Here is a 21275-nt window from a genome sequence, read left to right as displayed (position 1 = left end):
CACCCATACAGTACTGAGACTGGTCTGAGAACAAGACACACCCATACAGTACTGAGTACTTATACCATATAAGTATATGGTATAAGTACTGACTGAGTACTTATACCATATAATACCTTATACATATACCATATAACAGAGTGAAGAGGCTGCCTCTCTGAGACTGGTCTGAGAACAAGACACACCCATACAGTACTGAGTACTTATACCATATAAGTATATGGTACTTGAGTACTGAGTGACATGCCTGTTGTATCATGACAACATATGACAGTATTAATAACTTTACTGAACCTAGAATATGTGAGTCAGTGTTCTTTTGTCTAAAGCATCTTTCAGACACGAGGCAGATGACACGCCCCGGGAATTGATTTTCATTTGGTCATCTTTGTAAAATATCATTTTTGTGTTGTAAATATAGTTTTTGTGTTTGTGTCTCCACCGTGGCGCCATCCCTGCTGATCCAAGCGAGAACACCTCCTGCATCACCCGCCTCAAATGCATTTTAGACTTAATGTCTTAGTCGACTAAATATCTAAATCTTATCTACATTTTCACCATAGACGCTAAGAGACAGTAGACCTACCTTGAACAGTCTTAGGGTAGACACTAACAGTAGACCTAGCTTGAACAGTCTTAGGATAGACACTATAGGAGACAGTAGACCTACCTTGAACAGTCTTAGGGTAGACACTAACAGTAGACCTACCTTGAACAGTCTTAGGGTAGACACTAACAGTAGACCTACCTTGAACAGTTTTAGGGTAGACACTAACAGTAGACCTACCTTGAACAGTCTTAGGGTAGACACTAACAGTAGACCTACCTTGAACAGTCTTAGGATAGACACTAACAGTAGACCTACCTTGAACAGTCTTAGGGTAGACACTAACAGTAGACCTACCTTGAACAGTCTTAGGGTAGACACTAACAGTAGACCTACCTTGAACAGTCTTAGGGTAGACACTAGGAGAAAGCAGACACACCAACGGCTGGCCAAAGAGGTTGGTGAAGTTCTTTATGGAAACACAAAAACACACAGAGTCACAAAGAGACACCTTGTTAGTTGTGAATAATATGCATACTAACAGATGCCTTAACCCTTATCACTAACACTTTTTGCTTTTTATTGATCATTTTTCTAATATCAAACTACATCGACATGTTGTGAGTTTGTAGGAAGAAAATGGGATAAGGGATGAGGCATGGATGAACACAACATATCTGAAGACAGTTATCTGTAGTGTACATTCCTTTAGTTAGTAGTGAATACTATTCACTAAACAGTATAGTCTAGTCAACATCACAGATCTGAGGATAATTACATCTATACTTTCTTTTTCTGCAAATAAGCACTCATTTATGCTTAAGATCCTTGCACATTGGGGATGTTTTTATGGAAGAGACTAACGAGCCTCTTCTTTGCAACGGTGGAGTCTGTTCTCCTCTATGGCAGTGAATGCTGGACCCTGAAGCCAACCCTGCAGAAGTCTCTAGACGGGTGCTACACTAGAATGTTACGATCAGCAAGAGTGCACATGTTACCAACAAGAGCCTGTATGAGGGAATACCAAGGGTGAGCGAGGAAATTACTGCCGGGAGAATGAGACTAGCAGGACACTGCTAAAGACACCAGGAGAATGAGACTAGCAGGACACTGCTAAAGACACCAGGAGAATGAGACTAGCAGGACACTGCCAAAGACACCAGGAGAATGAGACTAGCAGGGCACTGCTAAAGACACCAGGGGAATGAGACTAGCAGGACACTGCCAAAGACACCAGGAGAATGAGACTAGTAGGACACTGCTAAAGACACCAGGGGAATGAGACTAGCAGGACACTGCTAAAGACACCAGGGGAATGAGACTAGCAGGACACTGCCAAAGACACCAGGGGAATGAGACTAGCAGGACATCACCAGGAGAATGAGACTAGCAGGACACTGCTAAAGACACCAGGAGAATGAGACTAGCAGGACACTGCTAAAGACACCAGGAGAATGAGACTAGCAGGACACTGCTAAAGACACCAGGAGAATGAGACTAGCAGGACACTGCTAAAGACACCAGCAGAATGAGACTAGCAGGACACTGCCAAAGACATCAGGAGCTGCCAGCCAGTAAACTGGTGCTGTGGGAACCAACACATGGGCACCGGTCACCAGGACGTCCCACACTAACATATATGGATGAACTCAAGGAAGACACAGGAGCACAAAGCACCAGCGAGCTGGCCAGATGTATGGAGAACCGGGATGACTGGAAGCGACGATGGAAGGCTGGTCTGAGGGCGACCTAGAGAATGGCAGCTGTACTGTGTAGGACTTTAGGAGTCGTCGAGGAGTCATGAGTCATAAATAAGATCATTGTTCAAATCGTCTGTCGTAATAATGGTAATATGGCTTTTGATGATTGAATGATTGATGGGTTATTCCATGCGACCCAGTGTAAATGAAGCACCTTGTAGGCAGACCCAGTGTAAATGACCCAGACCCAGTGTAAATGACCCAGACCCAGACCCAGTGTAAATCAGACCCAGTGTAAATGAGGCACCTTGTAAGCAGAGCTGTTGGATGAATCCACGATGACAAACAGAGGCTTCCTGGTGAAAGGGAAAAGGTCTCCAGGATGGAGGCTGGAGAAACAAACACATAACATGTCACATGTTAGTTACAGGAACACTGTATTATCAGTTCTCAGAGTAAAAGCACAGGACAGTAGGCTACAGTTCAAATACAAGGTCTACTCAAAGGATTTAAAGGACAACAAGGGTTCATATTTTAGATTGTAATCAGAGAAAAGTAAAGATGAGTGTTAAAATGTGTTCCTTTAAGTAACTGCTTACTATTGTTTTAGCACTTATAGCGATTCTGATTCCAGTGGGTGGGGGCCTGCGTACAAGTGGATAAATCTTTTTAGATACAATAAGCCATCAATTTCTTTCTAACTATTTACAGTAACACTACCAGCCCCTATGAGTCACATCTGCCCATGAAAGATTGCGGTGCATCTTGGGAATGGACTTATTGTGTGTAAAAAGACACATTTAGCCACTTGTACGCATGATGCCCCCACCCACTGAAAGCAGTAAATGAAAACATTGAATGAAAGCATCTTTTATTTTCTCTAATTACAATCTAAAATATGAACTCTTGTTATAAAAAAAGAAGAAAAAAATGTGTCCTTTAAACCCAAAGAAAGCACCATGGCTTGTTTACATTTGTGTCTTTTTATACTATCATTTCTTTAACTCTTTCTGTGCCAAGGGCCAAAATGGCTCCAAGGTAGCTGTGCCACGGTTTTGTATGTTTTTCTTTACTATGCAATGAAAAAAAAGTTTTTTTTTTTTCATTTTTCCCCACAAAAAAGAATTTTGTCAATCAGACAAATGGTTCCAGAGATAGAGCTGTTTGAATAAAAAAAAGTGTCCATCCACAAGAATGGACACACATTTTCACACATTTTCTCAATCAGCTAAACGAGGGAGCCAACACACAAACAGAGAAAAGCATCTCTCTGATCTCAGGTCATTTTGACATCTTTTTAAAAAAAGAGAACAAAATTTAAAAAAAAAAAATGTTCTTTCTATATAAAAAACACAAAAACCGTCATAAACCGTCATTGGCACAGGGGGCTATTGGGAAATATCAGTCAAAACCGTCATGTGGCACAGAATGAGTTAATATCCTTAACATTGAGGACAACCGTTCCAATATGAATGTTACCATTGAGGACAACCGTTCCAATATGAATGTTACCATTGAGGACAACCATTCCAATATGAATGTTACCATTGAGGACAACCGTTCCAATATGAATGTTACCATTGAGGACAACCGTTCCAATATGAATGTTACCATTGAGGACAACCGTTCCAATATGAATGTTACCATTAAGGACAACCGTTCCAATATGAATGTTACCATTGAGGACAACCGTTCCAATATGAATGTTACCATTGAGGACAACCGTTCCAATATGAATGTTACCATTGAGGACAACCGTTCCAATATGAATGTTACCATTGAGGACAACCGTTCCAATATGAATGTTACCATTGAGGACAACCGTTCCAATATGAATGTTACCATTGAGGACAACCGTTCCAATATGAATGTTACCATTGAGGACAACCGTTCCAATATGAATGTTACCATTGAGGACAACCGTTCCAATATGAATGTTACCATTGAGGACAACCGTTCCAATATGAATGTTACCATTGAGGACAACCGTTCCAATATGAATGAATGCTTACCAGTGCATCTCTTTCTGGGACTGGTTCCGTTTCTGCACCGTCTCCCCGTTCAGCACGTCTCTGTTCGTATTGGTCAGGACTCCTCCCATTTCATATGGGCCTATAGGAAGCACACAATCCATTTAATATGGTCCAATAAGAATCATTTAATCAATAGTGAGGGGGGATACAGTTCCTGGTGGTCCTTGGGCAATACTCTGAACCCCACATTGCTCCCGGTGAGCAGGTTGGTGCCTTGCATGGTTTCCTCCGCCACCGGTGTATGAATGTGTGTGTGAATGGGTGAATGTAATGCACAATCTCTGTAAAGCGCTTTGGATTAACTCATTGCATGCCAGGCCCGATAGTCCCGAGATTATTTTAATGTCTTTCCCTGCCAGGCCCGATAGTCCCGAGAATTTCCGCCATTTTGAAAAAAAATAAAATAAAAAAATCAAACATTTTTTTTTTTCAAAATCTTTTTTGGACCCCAAAAAATGTAGTAGGCATGATAGAAATCGCGAAATTGCATGTTTAACCCCCATAGCAACCCCATCTATCAAACATGGCAGCCATCTTTGTTTACATTTTAGGAAAACATAATGGCTTGTATCTCATGAATGCCTGAACGGATTTTCATTCGGATTTTTTTGTTTGAAAGCTGTGAGCAATGTGAACACACGTGGTGCATTATCTAGGCATGGGTGTGCATGATCCGTGCACTATGAATTACATGGAAGTCTATGGAGACCAGATGCAACATTGAGTACGAAGGTATGTTAAAATGGCGGGGAATGTGTTAAAAGCGCTATATAAATGCACCATTTACCATTTTACCATTTACAGTATTACCTTCATAGTCCAGGCGTCCGTTGGGGAAGACTCCGGTAGCAGACAGGTACACCAGCAGAACGCTATTAGCAGGAAGCTCCTGGAAACAACCAATCAGTGACAGCCGTGAAAAGTATGAAAAAACACCTCCATCCACTAAAATGTGTTTGTTGGTGGCGCCGTGCACGTTGTGTGCACGTTGTGTGCACGTTGTGTGTGCGGGCGCGGGTGCTCCCGTTCATGACCGCCGAAAGTCTTTACTTTCACATGGAGAAGAAAAATATTCAAACCTCGGTTCGAAGTGAAGCTGTGAAGGCAATCATTTGGCCACATTACATTATATTATATTATATATAATATAATGTAATTATATTATATATAATATAATGTAATTAGGGCCCGAGCACACAGTGTGTGAGGACCCTATTGTATTTGCAAAGATTATTATTCTTCCGCCGAATGAATCGTGTTTTTGAGCCGCAAAACGTACTCCAAAAGTTGCGCAACTTTGCACACACATCACAAGTGGCGAAAAATTTCGTATTTAAAAAAAATCGAAAGGGGGCGGGGCCTAATGGCTCAATAGCGCCCCCTACAAAACTTCGAGCCTCAAGCCCCACCATACGGTTTCACCTACACGTACGAAAATCGCTACACACCTGTATCATGTCCGGACTCACAAAAAAGTCTCTTGGCGCCACTTCCAAAACCAAACAGGAAGTCAGCCATTTTGACTAATTAGTGGCGTTTTGGTGCATTTTTGGCCGTTTTCACGTGTCGCACTTTAACGAACTCCTCCTAGGGGGTTAATCGGATCAACTTCAAGTTCGCTCGGCATACTCAAGACACCTTAACAATGAAAAGTTATCAAAATCGTGAGTTTTCGTAAAACGGCGTGCCCGTGGCGAAGGGTCAAACTTCCTTCACCAAACAGGAAGTGCCCCCTCTTCTGATTGGTCCATACTTGATTGTTCCTTTTTTTGGCTGTTACTCTTCAACCGTTTATCGTACAGAGTTGTGGCTGGTATCATATGACTTGATTAAGAGTCCTTAACCTTAATTGACGCTTCCTTCGCCAAACAGGAAGTGCCCTTCACCAAACAGGAAGTGCCTCTATAACTCATGAACCGTTTGTCGTACAGACTTGCGGCTGGTGTCATAATTTTTTTTCTCTCAAAAAAAATTTTTTCTCAAAAAATTTTTTTTTCTCAATTTTTTTTTTTCTCAAAATTTTTTTTTTCTCAATTTTTTTTTCTCAATTTTTTTTTCTCAAACATTTTTTTCTCTCAAATTTTTTTTCTCAAAATTTTTTCTCAATTATTTTTTTCTCAAAAATCTTTTTTCTCAAAATTTTTTTTTTCTCAAAAAAATTTTTTTTCTCAAATTTTTTTTTTCTCCAAAATTTTTTTTGAGAAAAACTTTAAACTATCGTTAAGTGCGACCCTTGATAACGGCCAAAAATGCGCCAAAACGCCACTAATTAGTCGAAATGGTTGACTTCCTGTTTGGTTTCTGATTGGCTGCTGGCCTTGTGACGTGGGTAGAGCTGCGAGGGCCCGGTCATTGCTGCTTGCAGCTTTAATTATATTATATTCTGCAGGTGGGTTATGTTCTGGACGGGACATGTACGGGACAGACAAAGCCTGTTCATTCTAGACTGGAATGACCATATATGGACATGTACGGGACACACAAAGCCACTCCTTGGAAGCGGCTTTCACCTCTTCAAAAATCCCTTAACGAGTTATGGTCCATAGAAAACAGGCAGTTTTGACCAAATGCGATGTGAGGAATAATTATGTCTGGATTTTGCAGTATATACTGTATATCTCTGCTGTCTGGCCGAAACCTCTGAACTCCAAAATGTTCATTCTGGGGAAAATGATCTCAAGTGGAGTTAGGAGGTTTTGACAGAAGGGTTTTTTACTGCTTTTCATTGGTTCAATAGTATTTTAACCAACACACAGACGTAAAGGGTGTTCAATAGCACATATTTATGAAACAAAGAGAGCCAATCAGGTGGAGTTAGCTGGTTTGGCAGAAAGTGTGAAAGTAAGGGGATTTTATAAGATATTTGACCAATCTGCGAAGTAAATCGTTACCAAGAAATGTCTTCACCAATGTGTTTCTAAAGGTGTGTAATAATATGTACTATAAGGTTGAAATTCAGCTCCCGAGGGGAAACCTCTGATTTGTGTTTGTGTCCCATTAACTTTACTATACGGGAAAACAATAAAAAAAAATAACTATGCTTTAAGTAGCATGTGAGGGGTCAAACTAGGGGTTTTTCATGATGCCGAGTCCATTGCAAGCATTTGTTTTTGCATGAAAAACATTCCTTGGGCTAAAAACGGACCCACAAAACGATGGTTTAGTGATGAATCATCACTTTTCACCGTTTTGTAGGGGCCATTTGTAGCCCACGGAATGTTTTTTGTGCAAAACAAATGCTTGCAATGGATTCAGCATCATGAAAAACCCCTAGTTTGACCCCTCACATGCTACTTAAAGCATATTTATTGTTTGTATTGTTTTCCTGTATAGTAAAGTTAATGGGACACAAACACAAATCATTTTTTTATGAGGTTTCCCCCGGGAGTTGAATTTCAACCTTTTAGTACATATTATTACACACCTTTAGAAACACATTGGTGAAGAAATTTCTTGGTAACGATTTACTTCGCAGATTTTCTTATGTTCCCCTTACTAGTTGGAGGTTTTGTCCCAAGCACTTTTTACTACGTTCCATTGGTTCAATATTATTTTAACCAACACTCAGACGTAAAGCATTGATTTATGCGAAAAAATCTAAAACCTCAAAAATTTAGTTAAGAGGTTTTGGCCAGACAGTGACAATTTATGGAAATGTTTAGTTTGAATGCAGTTTTGCAGGTGTGTACCAGTCACAGTGTGTGCTTAAAGGGGTAGACCACCCATTTTCAATATTGAACTATGTCATTAATATACCTTAGAGGAGTTGTGTGGAAATTAAAAAAAAGTTCCCTCTCTTCTGTGTTGCCTAGAACTGGAGGATTGATTTTGGGGTTTGTATTGTAAAGTACAACTTGATGACATCACCCATTGTACTTTACAATACAAACCACAACTCGTCAAAGGTATATTAATAACATAGTTCAATATTGAAAATGGGTGGTCTTCCCCTTTAACGACAGAACAGTGTTGCAGGGACAAAAGAAATCTCAGACCGAATACAATAGTGTGTTGCCTAAAGCAACCACACTAAGAAGTTACAAATAAAACAACAATAAATGAATGGATGGATGGATGGATGGATGGATGGATGAATGAATGAATGAATAAATAAAAGCATGCTCACCTTGAAGGAGGCAGACAGGAAGGTGAACAGCTGGCTGAAGGTTGGTTTGTATAATAAATATTTATGAGGATTTTCTCTCTTGGCCGGTTTCTCACTGGGTTCCTGGAACAACAGTTTATTAGAAGGTTTCTCACTGGGTTCCTGGAACAACAGTTTATTAGAAGGTTTCTCACTGGGTTCCTGGAACAACAGTGATTGATTGATTGAATTATTAGAAGTTTGCACAGGAAAAGGTACAGTTTATCTCAAGTTTACCTTATATTATGGGTGCGCTCGGAAACCCGCACCGGGTGTGTGCTCAGTGTAGTGAGTGCAGTGGGCGTGACGTTGGAGAGTGTGTTCAGCGTGGCTTATTTACCAACGACCAGTTTTAACAGGCAGCTGTGTGCTTTTTCACTCTGAACTCTGAAGGTAAAACTTTCTGAAAAGCAGCAGTTGCTGAGTATGCTAGCGTAACGTTGCTATTAGGAGATGTAGGTCTAATTCACAACATTGGCATACCTACTGTTAATTTACATGTTGTTGATGTGTGTGAAACTATCAAGCCCAAACGACCAATTAAGCTGCAAGTGCTGTATTTTGCGGTTATTTCCTCCATTGTTCACAGCTGAGAAGCTTTCGAGACACGGCCATGAAAACCAACAAATCAGAACACCGCACCGACGCACCACACCGCCAAACCCCATCTTCTGAGTAGGGTTGGTGAGTGCGTGCACTCAACACACCAGTGCGCACTGGATTTCCGAACGACAACGCACCAAGTGCACCGAATAAACGAATGACAACATGGCACACCAGTGCGTTGAGTGCACGTTTCCGAACGCACCCAAAAACACTTGACATATTTGACATAAATATAAGGTGCTTTAAAGTAACTCAGTAATTCATATGTGACATAAATATAAGGTGCTTTAAAGTAACTCAGTAATTCATATGTGACATTAATATAAGGTGCTTTAAAGTGACTCAGTAATTCAGGGGTGCAGTGGATGAAGCAGTTATTTATAGGAGTGACCTGAGAACTGGAGCTGACACCAAAACCTGGGATGACCTACTGGAAAACTTCAAGGATCTGGACTCTAAAGTGACCTAAAACAACTCCTGTCCTCAGAGTACAGGTGGACACAGTTTAACACTTTGCTCAGGAAACTCTCAGAGATGTTCCCTTTCATGACTTTTCCTGAACATTTTTTAATCAATTACTATTAAACATCTGCATTACTTAGTTTACAAGAAGCCTACACAATTAGAGAATGTAGAAGAATTGTTATCTTGATCATCCTTGGCCTGTTATCTCTGCTATGGCACCAACATCAATACAGCATGGAATTGGGAACAAGATCATTGTTTCTTTTTTCTTCTTTGAACCAGTGTCAATTATCTAATGTAATCCTGGGCTCTGCTCTCCCTCTGCCAACCTGGGGAGATTAACGGACTGACCTCATGCTTCCTTCTATGCATGAGGAGTCCAAGCCGCTTCTTATCACCTGACAGGGGGGAAGTTTCCCCGGTTGGACGTAGCGCGTTTATTCCAACCAGTTCCTTTCCCCCCACACGCTGTCTCCAGAGCGTTGCACTCACCAACGTTCCTTGTTTGTTAGTCTGTGTTGCCAGGTTCACCGGCTCTCTCTCCAGAGCTTGGAGCATGCGGAACATATCGATGGTGAGCTCACTGAACTTCACCTGAAAACAAACACAAACAAACAAGCTAAAGTTAAAACCTGGTTGTTCAGTTCAAGTTAAAACCTGGTTGTTCAGTTCAAGTTAAAACCTGGTTGTTACAGTTCAAGTTAAAACCTGGTTGTTACAGTTCAAGTTAAAACCTGGTTGTTACAGTTCAAGTTAAACCCTGGTTGTCACAGTTGCATTAGAAGGAGTTCAAGGTTTGAAACCTTGTTAAAGTTACAGTTATAGTTGTATGAATGTTGCATTAGATCATACATGGGCAACTGGCGGCCCGGGGGCCACATGCGGCCCCCACCTTCACTTAATGCGGCCCACAGGTTGATATTGGAGTACTGATATATTATTGATTTCAGCTGTTACAATTCCAAACATGGAAAAATGACCGGCTTTAATTACTTCAGTCTATATTAGTAGCTAAAATGTACTAGTATTAAAATGTTTTTGTATTCAATGTATTTGTATTTAAGTTCATAAAGTTAACATAAGAACATATGTGACTCAGCATGACTGAGGGGCAGTCATTTCGGAAGGCAGGGTTTTTCACTACTGATAATATGACTTCTTTTTTTTTTTTTATTCTAAAATGAAAAAAGCCACAAATGCATCTCAAAATATCTAGGCTACATTTCACTTAAACGCCAGAGCTTAACTCTGCATGTAAATAAGACTTTTTTTTTAATTAATGTGAGAGATCGTCAGGTCATTTGCAGGTTAGACATTTATTTAGAACTTGAATATCTCAAAGGTAGTATTTCAGCATGGCATCATTCTATAAGCCATATCTTCAAAACTGTTGGGTCAATCTCCACAACCAATATATCATTTTGTAGCTATGAAAAATGAAAATGAGAAAAAAATGCAATGACTAGCCGTCAGCCGCGCTGGGACACATATGAATGCATTTGAAATTAAAAAAACAGTAAAAATAGCCGATCTACAAGCTCAAAACGCGTTGCAGGGGCGACGCGTTTTGAGCTTGTAGATCGGCTATTTTAGCTATGTATATGCATTGTGGTCCTCTGGAGTGAGTGTGAAAATGTAGTGGCCCTCTCCATCATCAAAGTTGCCCACCTCTGCATTAGATTGAATGATTTAGGTTTCAGTGGCATAGCTCAGGGGTAGAGAAACCGTTATTAGAGCACAAAGGGTTCCCGAAGGGTTCACAGTTGGAATCCGGGCTCCCCCTGAGTTAATGTTGAAGGGTCCTTGAGCAAGACTCTGAACCCCTAGTTGCTCCCGGTGAGCAGGTTGGTGCCTTGCATGGTTTCCTCCGCCACCGGTGTATGAATGTGTGCGTGAATGGGTGAATGTAATGCACAATCTATGTAAAGCGCTTTGGATAAAAGCGCTATATAAAATGCACCATTTACCATTTACCAGTGGTTGGGGGCATGGGCAGATGTGACTTATAGCAGTGTTACTGTAAACAGCAATAAAGAAATCGGCAGTTTATTGCGACCGTTACTATAAAAAGCTCCACCGGCTGACTGTCAGTCCCTCCGTCCCTCTGTCTGTCTGCCCGTCACGTCACGTCACACTTTTGCCCCTACTCTTATCTCTGCCACCGTTGCCCCGATCCATGCCAAACTTTGCACAGACACTCCTTGGATGGCAAATCACAACCTCCGCCCCTGATTTCTCACATGGCCCTCTTCTAGCGCCACCATCAGGCCGATTTTTTGCAAAACACATTTTTGGACACTGCTCCTACAGATTTTGCTCTAAAATCATGCGAAGCGGTACACAGTATGTCTAGAGTCATGTTATCAAGGATCTGTCCCATTTCCCATATTCCCTCCATTGCCTTCTAAAGTTTGTGTATGCGACCTGACGGTCACTTATCTCCCGATTAGGGAGTCTTACTGGTTGTGTCTAAAAAAAGAACCACTTGTACGCATGCCCCCCAACCTACTGAAATCAAAATGGTTAAAACAATAGAAAGCAGTAAAACAGTTGAGGGTTTGAAACCTGGTTATTACAGTTAAAGTTGTTACAGTTAACTCGTTCCCTTTCGCCCCATTTTTCACGGCGGCGCAATGCCAATTGTACGTTCTTTGGCTCGTTCTTTTGTACCTTGTTTTGATGTCTGTAAACTGATGAGGGGTCGCGCGGGTGTGTACCGTAGAGACAGCTCCCGTAAAAGTGCTCTCAAAAACCCACTGGACGTTAGCATCAATGGAGTAACAAAACATATCCTTGTTATTTTCTCTGGGTCTATTGCTCTGTAGCGATTGAGCTGCCTTGACGGACGGCAGCCTACTGCGGCCATTTCACATTAATTCTTGCATGAGGCCGCCCTCTACTGCTAGTATAGCCAAAGTACACCTATTTAAAGAGAAAAGAAAATAATAATGATACAAAAAAATGAATACATCTTTGTCTATAACATCGCAAAGGTAAGGTGCTTTTGCTGGCACAAAACCCAATAAATAAATAACAACATCTGGCAGTAAAACTGTTAATGTCGTTACAGCTAAAGTTAATGTTGTTACAGTTGCATTAGAAGTTGAGGGTTTAAACCTGGTTGTTACAGTTGCATTAGAAGTTGAGGGTTTAAACCTGGTTGTTACAGTTGCATTAGAAGGAGTTGAGGGTTTAAACCTGGTTGTTACAGTTGCATTAGAAGGAGTTGAGGGTTTAAACCTGGTTGTTACAGTTGCATTAGAAGGAGTTGAGGGTTTAAACCTGGTTGTTACAGTTGCATTAGAAGGAGTTGAGGGTTTAAACCTGGTTGTTACAGTTGCATTAGGAGTAGAGGGTTTAAACCTGGTTGTTACAGTTGCATTAGGAGGAGTAGAGGGTTTAAACCTGGTTGTTACAGTTGCATTAGGAGTAGAGGGTTTAAACCTGGTTGTTACAGTTGCATTAGAAGGAGTTGAGGGTTTAAACCTGGTTGTTACAGTTGCATTAGGAGGAGTTGAGGGTTTAAACCTGGTTGTTACAGTTGCATTAGGAGTAGAGGGTTTAAACCTGGTTGTTACAGTTGCATTAGAAGGAGTTGAGGGTTTAAACCTGGTTGTTACAGTTGCATTAGGAGGAGTTGAGGGTTTAAACCCGGTTGTTACAGTTGCATTAGGAGTAGAGGGTTTAAACCTGGTTGTTACAGTTGCATTAGGAGGAGTTGATGGTTTAAACCTGGTTGTTACAGTTGCATTAGGAGGAGTAGAGGGTTTAAACCTGGTTGTTACAGTTGCATTAGGAGGAGTAGAGGGTTTAAACCTGGTTGTTACAGTTGCATTAGGAGTAGAGGGTTTAAACCTGGTTGTTACAGTTGCATTAGGAGGAGTTGATGGTTTAAACCTGATTGTTACAGTTGCATTAGGAGGAGTAGAGGGTTTAAACCTGGTTGTTACAGTTGCATTAGGAGTTGAGGGTTTAAACCTGGTTGTTACAGTTGCATTAGAAGTTGAGGGTTTAAACCTGGTTGTTACAGTTGCATTAGAAGGAGTTGAGGGTTTAAACCTGGTTGTTACAGTTGTATTAGAAGGAGTTGAGGGTTTAAACCTGGTTGTTACAGTTGCATTAGGAGTTGAGGGTTTAAACCTGGTTGTTACAGTTGCCGATGATGAGTGCGTCTGCCAGGGCGAGCTGCCCCACCACCATGCCCTGCTCAAGGGGAGGAACGCAGCCTTCCTGCAGACGGTTACTGGTGACCAGAGATGAGCTGGTGTCCTTCAGTACCGTTACTGGATCAGCCTGTAAGGGAGAATACATTATTACTGTATGTAATGTAATGTCCTTTACTATGGTCACTGGATCTGCCTGTATGGGAGAATACATTATTACTGTATGTAATGTAATGTCCTTCACTATGGAGAATACATTATTACTGTATGTAATGTAATGTCCTTCACTATGGAGAATACATTATTACTGTATGTAATGTAATGTCCTTCACTATGGAGAATACATTATTACTGTATGTAATGTCCTTCACTATGGAGAATACATTATTACTGTATGTAATGTAATGTCCTTCACTATGGTCACTGGGTCTGCCTGTATGGGGATACAATACACATACACATATATCGTCATTGTCGGGTGAAAACCTTGTATGTCCAAAACCGTTCGTTTTGAATTTATCATTTTAAAAATGATTTAAACTAGTGAAAACAGCAGATCTACAAGCACACAACACAACGCCTCGGCGTTGTGTGCTTGTAGATCTGCTGTTTTCACTAGTTTTGTGCAACGGCCTTGTATGATTTGCGAAAGAACGTACAAATTTGGAGATACAAGGTTTCCACCCGACAACGACGATATACTAGTGTTGTTGCTGCTCTTATACCACCATTATTACTGTGGTTGGTGGGGGCCAGACAGTAGCCCCCCGCGGGCCGCAAATGGCCTGCGGGCCGCCTATTTGGGAACCCTGCTGTATGTAATGTAATATATTACTGGTGACCACAGCCGAGCTAATGTCCTTTACTATGGTCACTGGATCTGCCTGGGGATACAATACACATGAAAGTAACTTTTACACACATTTCAGTCCTACTGTATATACATTTCGGCCATTTGAAAATAGCCGATCTACAAGCTCACAATGCGTTACGATGTAAACTTGTAAAATGGGACATGATTAGTATTTTCTACTTTTGGTACTTTAAAGCTATACTGTGTAAGTTGCTAAACTAGTGGTCAGTAGCGGTATTGTTTTTTTCGGACGTTTTTCGCCCGGACCACGGGAGCGGCGCCGCAAACCACCGCGACCGATACAAATCCGTGGAGAGGTAGAACGCATGGTAGAACGTACATTTCTGGCCAGGATTTGGGGATTAAGAGGTTAAGAATCCTTCACCATGGTAAACACTGTAGCTGAGCGAGGCTACTTCCTGAAGACAGCCTGTGACAGCTGTGATTGGCCGGTAGTGTATCATGTGTGTATGATCTGCGATGTGATTGGCCAACGTATACAGATGACGCAGATGACGTTATTTTTCCGCGAAAACCGGACCCCGGCAAGGATCATAGAAAACATATAAAGAGAAGGCTTCAGAAGCTGAAAATAACGGAGTGGGTGTTCTAAAACTTTAGCGATTTAACAGTTAGGACAATTTTAAGATTTGTTTTATAAAAAAAGTATAACTTTAAGTACATTTTGATGCCAATACTTTTGCGCGAGTACATTTGTAATTCTGGACTTCTACTCATCAGTGTTGTTTTTGACAGCAAATTGAGATTTAGTTTTAGTCATAATCTTTTGACTGAAATGTAATTTACGTGTAGTCATAATTTAGTCACCTGAAAAGTTTTAGTTGTCTCCACCAGCCGAAGGCAGGGGGAGAGTATGTTTTCGCCCCTGTCCGTCCGTGCGTCCGTCCTCCGAGTTTGTGTACAGCTAATCTCCGGCGCCGTTGGCCCGGTCGCTGCCAAAATGAGCACACACACTCCCTGGATGCCAATTCAGAACCTCTGCCCCAAATTTTTCAAATGGCCCTCATGGTGGCGCTATAACAGGCCCATTCGTCCTGAGTTTGTGTACAGCTAATCTCCGGCGCCGTTGACCCGTTCGCTGCCAAAATGAGCACACACACTCCCTGGATGCCAATTCAGAACCTCTGCCCCAAATTGTTCTAATGGCCCTCATGGTGGCGCTATAACAGGCCCATTCGTCCTCCGAGTTTGTGTACAGCTAATCTCCGGCGCCGTTGGCCTGGTCGCTGCCAAAATGAGCACACACACTCCCTGGATGCCAATTCAGAACCTCTGCCCCAAATGTTTCAAATGGCCCTCATGGTGGCGCTATAACAGGCCGATTTGTGTGGCCTGGTGGAGACCTGTGCTCGGAAGAGCACTGCTTCTAGTTTTAGTCTAGTTTTAGTCGACTAAATATCATAATATTTTAGTTGACTAAATGTACAGTTGATTTTGTCGACAAAACATTTTTGGTGGGCCTTGATGGTGTCGTAATGGCTGATTTTACACACTTGGTTGCACTCTGAAAATAGCCGATCTACAAGCTCCCGAGTGCAACCAAACATAAAATGACTTGTCTTTTAGTTCTACTGGATCTCTTCTCCACTAGTCTCTGTCTAGTTTTTATTTTTTGTCAAAATTGTCAATATATTTAGTCATAGTTTTAGTCACCATGGCTTAGTTTTTATTTCGTTTTTATTTAGTTTTTGTCAGTGAAAAAAGGTAGTCGACTAACGTTTTTCGTCATAGTTTTAGTCGACGAAATCAACACTGCTACTCATGTAAACCGGTTTGTCTCAGGGCAGCCCTGTGAAAAACACTTTCATCCACAGCAGCCATGAACTAGATAGCAATCAATTTAGGGCAATCAACTGACTCACTGTGGAATCCAGGGTTAAGGCCCTTTTCCACCGGCAGCGATAACGATGACGATAGCCATAAAATATCACAGCGATAATTATGCCTTCACATTGATGTCCGATAAAGTTATCGGACATCAATGTGAAGAGGCGCTAATTAACAGCCGCTCGCTCAGAGCGCACCTCCAGCTGTTTGTCAGAGACCCAGTTCCATATCACTGTGATCTTAACCACATCGTTGTTGATCCTAACGATGTAGTTGTCGGCTATCGTTGTCTTTATCGGTGTTGGGTGGATGCTGCCGATCCACTTCAATTGAAAACCCACTTTTTTAAATCGCTATCGTCATCGTTATCGCTGCCAGTGGAAAAGGGCCTTTACCATGGCTAGATTGACTATGGTACATAATATGGTACATGCAATTAAATATGAAGAGATCCCCTCATTTCTAAAGAGATGTTCTGCCACTTTTTGTGGTCACATGTTCAGATACTGGATTCTGATTGGCTTAAAACAGTGGTAAATAAGTCAACAACCTTGAGTTGGCTCATGGACCCCGCCCACTGTTGTGTTGCAGTTAATTGTAACTAAATAACCTTGCAAGTTACAACTGTGTTTTCTTTCATTTGTATGGTAGAAGTGGTAGAAAGGCAATTTACCCATTCAAGGGTCGTGGGTTGTTGGCTGATTTACCACTGTTTCAGGGTTGTTTGGAGGAGTATCCGTTGTGTATCTGCTGCGTATCTGTTTGTGTTTACCCGTTGTGACCTCATGCCCTTGCTGACGTCGAGCCCAGGCAGGGTTTGAACCCCCGACCTTCAGCATGACAGGCATTAAGCTCTGACCACTGCACCAGGGTGGTCTCTAGTTATGGTTATTGTACATTATTATTATTAACATTGTACATATCATTATATAATTATTACCCCTATCGTTAAATCGGTCCACGAAGCCGAGGTCCTAGGGCTGGTGTACACGACAAATTTCCAAACCCCGCTGTGTGTTCCCTGGGGGCGTGAAAAATAAGGGGGTGGGCTCTACATGTCCTCTGGGACCCCATCTACGTATGGACACCACTTGTTCGCCCATCCGTCTTACGGATGCTTTTTTATTCCATTTTATTTGTTTTAGGGTCCTATCTTGCAGTTCAAGCCTATTTCCACAGGGTGGCAGGCTACTTTCCCAACCTACTGGAGGTGAACATGCAGGGGCGTCAATTGGGTATGGCAAGCTATGGCAGCTGCCATACCTTGGCTACAGGGGGGAAATAATTAAATGTACTTTTCATCGTGCCTGTTGCTAAGGTATGGCAACATGATTGGTGTCTTGCAAGACACCAGTCATGTTGCCATACCTTAGCCTTTCCTGAACTGACGCCGCTGTGAACATGTGTACACAGCCAGCATATTACTCAATGCCAAACTTTGCACACACACTCCTTGCCTGCCAATCCACAACCTCCACCCCTCCAGGGACCCCCAGGGCTTATCTCCCGATTAGGACACTTTCCAGCATAGTGACATGCAGAACAAACTGTCCATATAGTATGGTTTACATAAAAGTCAGTTGTCTTTCACACACACACACACACACACACACACACACACACACACACACACACACACACACACACACACACACACACACACACACACACATATATATATATATATATATATATACACATATATATATATATATATATATATATATCATTTATTTATTTCATAAATATTTTTCATCACAATTGGGTTTGTGGGGAGCCATCCCTGCTTCAAGCTGTCACAGCACGGCACCAACACTTCAAACTAGTTAAAAAACCCAATACAGCAGATCTACAAGCACCTCACAGATCTACAAGCACCTCGCACATGCCAGGGACAGAGTAGGTTGGCCTGCATAAGCCTTGCTGTCAACACACTATACTACACCACTCAGGCCACCAAGCCAGGTGTGGTCAATTAGTGCCTTCTTTTGATCAGTGGCTTCTGCTTGATGAGTGGCACCAGTCTGTCTTTGTTCACTGGTCAGTCAAGTTCACTGGGAGAGAATATGTTTCAGATCAGTGCAAGTGTATTTGTTTTCCATTTGGACTTACTGTGTTTTGTTGGTACAGTATGCGTGCGACTAACTAATATTTCTGATAATTCCAATTTGTTTGTTGTTTAATTAGCCGGATTGTGAATGCCCTGAATTTTTCTTTCATCTTTAGAACCACACGTGTGTAACAAAACAGAGTGGTGATCATTTGGTGTGGGTGAAGAGAAGAAAAACATTTCATTAAAGGAGTAGTTCACCCCCAAAGTGACTTTTTTTCTATTGAACTCAAGTCTCCATGGCGTGAGTAATACATTGAAAAAATAAGTCATTTTGGGGGTGAACTACTCCTTGAATGTCAGTTTTGTGGTGTTTTGACTGGACACCCTGAACATATTGCCAGATAGATAGACAGACAGACAGACAGACAGACAGACAGACAGACAGACAGAGAATTGTAGGCCTTGCATTTATTTGACTTGGTTCCAACAGATGGCGAAAATAGCTAATCTTCAAGCTCACAATGCCTCACTGTTTGGACAAAGAGTTGAGGCGTTACATTTTGTAAAACACGGCCTTGTGAAAATAGCAGATCTACATGCTCACAACACCTCACAACGCAGGGCGGCGTGAGCATGTAGATCTGATATTTTCACAATTTCTGCCCCTAATATTTAATTTATCATTTTAAAAGTATTAAAAAGTCCTTAAATTGTCTCTTTAGAAATGTGCAGATAGCCTCTGTATACTGTTGAGTGGAAAAACAATGTTTCACATTAAGCTAAACATTTGGGACCACCCAAGATCATTTGGAGACCCCTCTAGGGGTCCCATAGTTGAACCACTGACTTATAAGGGGAGTATGGAGACCCCTCTAGGGGTCCCATAGTTGAACCACTGACTTATAAGGGGAGTATATGAGGCTGGATCCGTCTGGAACACTGCACTAGGCTCTCGCCAGCTCTGTAGCTCTCCACACTTGAACAGTTGTGTCCTTAAATTCAATTATAATAATTAACCCCTGTATATACGGGCAATAGTTTTACATGACTTTGTGTACACAGCCAATAGTTTTACATGAACTTGTCTAGGCTTTAGTACTGTACTGCCTCGTATAGCCCAACAGAGCCCAGCACAGAACAGCACAGCCCACCAGAGCCCAATACAGCCCCCCAGAGCCCAACAGAGTCCAGCAAACCTAAGTCCAGCCCAGCCGAGTAGGAGTATAGACCGGGGAAAGGGGGTAGTTAGATGACTCCACCAGGCCATTACTGTCCAGATCTGGCTTGAATAGGCCAGACTAGGGTAGACAGGACTGCACCAGACAACACCAGGCTGCTCCAGCCTGGTGGGACACTCAGAGACTTTGTAAACGCCTGTGTACATTTCCCATAGATTCTATGGGACTTGAACACTTGCTCCTGCCCTTCGTGTACACAATCTGTGCCGTGTCCCCTCAGAGGGACATTGTGGGCCCCCCGACCTCACTTTGAGAACCGGCCATGGACCACTTGATAAGCCCACAGTGTCCCTCTGAGGGTCCCCCGACCTCACTTTGAGAACCGACCATGGACCACTTGATAAGCCCACAGTGTCCCTCTGAGGGTTCATGTAAAACTACTGGTGACTTTGTACACGCCTGTGTACATTTCCCATAGATTCTATGGGACTTGAACACTTGCTCCTGCCCTTCGTGTACACGGTCTGTGCCGTGTCCCCTCAGAGGGACACTGTGGGCCCCCGACCTCACTTTGAGAACCGACCATGGACCACTTGATAAGCCCACAGTGTCCCTCTGAGGGTCCCCCGACCTCACTTTGAGGACCGACCATGGACCACTTGATAAGCCCACAGTGTCCCTCTGAGGGTCCCCGACCTCACTTTGAGAACCGACCATGGACCACTTGATAAGCCCACAGTGTCCCTCTGAGGGTTCATGTAAAACTACTGGTGACTTTGTACACGCCTGTGTACATTTCCCATAGATTCTATGGGACTTGAACACTTGCTCCTGCCCTTCGTGTACACGGTCTGTGCCGTGTCCCCTCAGAGGGACACTGTGGGCCCCCGACCTCACTTTGAGAACCGACCATGGACCACTTGATAAGCCCACAGTGTCCCTCTGAGGGTCCCCCGACCTCACTTTGAGGACCGACCATGGACCACTTGATAAGCCCACAGTGTCCCTCTGAGGGTCCCCGACCTCACTTTGAGAACCGACCATGGACCACTTGATAAGCCCACAGTGTCCCTCTGAGGGTTCATGTAAAACTACTGGTGACTTTGTACACGCCTGTGTACATTTCCCATAGATTCTATGGGACTTGAACACTTGCTCCTGCCCTTCGTGTACACGGTCTGTGCCGTGTCCCCTCAGAGGGACACTGTGGGCCCCCCGACCTCACTTTGAGAACCGGCCATGGACCACTTGATAAGCCCACAGTGTCCCTCTGAGGGTTCATGTAAAACTTAAAACTAATGCCCGTGTACACAGTGGTTAATCGCATGTGCAAGGATCTACAGAGCTGGCTGGAGCAGCCTGGTGGAGTCTGGTGCAGTCCTGTCTACCCTGGTCTGGCCTATTCAAGCCAGATCTGGACAGTAATGGCCTGGTGGAGTCATCTAACTACCCCCTTTCCCCGGTCTATACTCCTACTCGGCAGGACTGGGCTGGACTTAGGTTTGCTGGACTCTGTTGGGCTCTGGGGGGCTGTATTGGGCTCTGGTGGGCTGTGCTGTTCTGTGCTGGGCTCTGTTGGGCTATACGAGGCAGTACAGTACTAAAGCCTAGACATGTTCATGTAAAACTTAGCCGTGTACACAAAGTCATGTAAAACTATTGCCTGTGTACACAGTGGCTTTTTC

General features: G+C 42.7%; 1 protein-coding gene across 2 annotated transcripts in view; it reads right to left on the bottom strand.

Annotated features, from left to right (window-relative positions):
• Positions 1 to 21275, bottom strand: part of scai (suppressor of cancer cell invasion) — a 55409-nt gene that overhangs the window by 2078 nt on the left and 32056 nt on the right. For both annotated transcript variants that reach the window (XM_080743128.1, XM_080743129.1), the window contains 7 exons: positions 13636 to 13788; positions 9988 to 10089; positions 8407 to 8508; positions 5091 to 5169; positions 4260 to 4359; positions 2555 to 2636; positions 944 to 1016 (listed from right to left, as the gene is read on the bottom strand). In XM_080743128.1, the coding sequence (XP_080599254.1) occupies positions 944 to 1016; positions 2555 to 2636; positions 4260 to 4359; positions 5091 to 5169; positions 8407 to 8508; positions 9988 to 10089; positions 13636 to 13788 (691 nt within the window). The remainder of the gene's footprint in view (positions 1 to 943; positions 1017 to 2554; positions 2637 to 4259; positions 4360 to 5090; positions 5170 to 8406; positions 8509 to 9987; positions 10090 to 13635; positions 13789 to 21275) is intronic.

This window comes from Nannobrachium achirus (assembly GCF_963921795.1).
Source record: "Nannobrachium achirus genome assembly, chromosome: 15".
Lineage (NCBI taxonomy): Eukaryota > Metazoa > Chordata > Actinopteri > Myctophiformes > Myctophidae > Nannobrachium > Nannobrachium achirus.
Note: the sequence above shows the minus strand (reverse complement) of the source record. Positions and strands in the feature narration are given on the sequence as shown.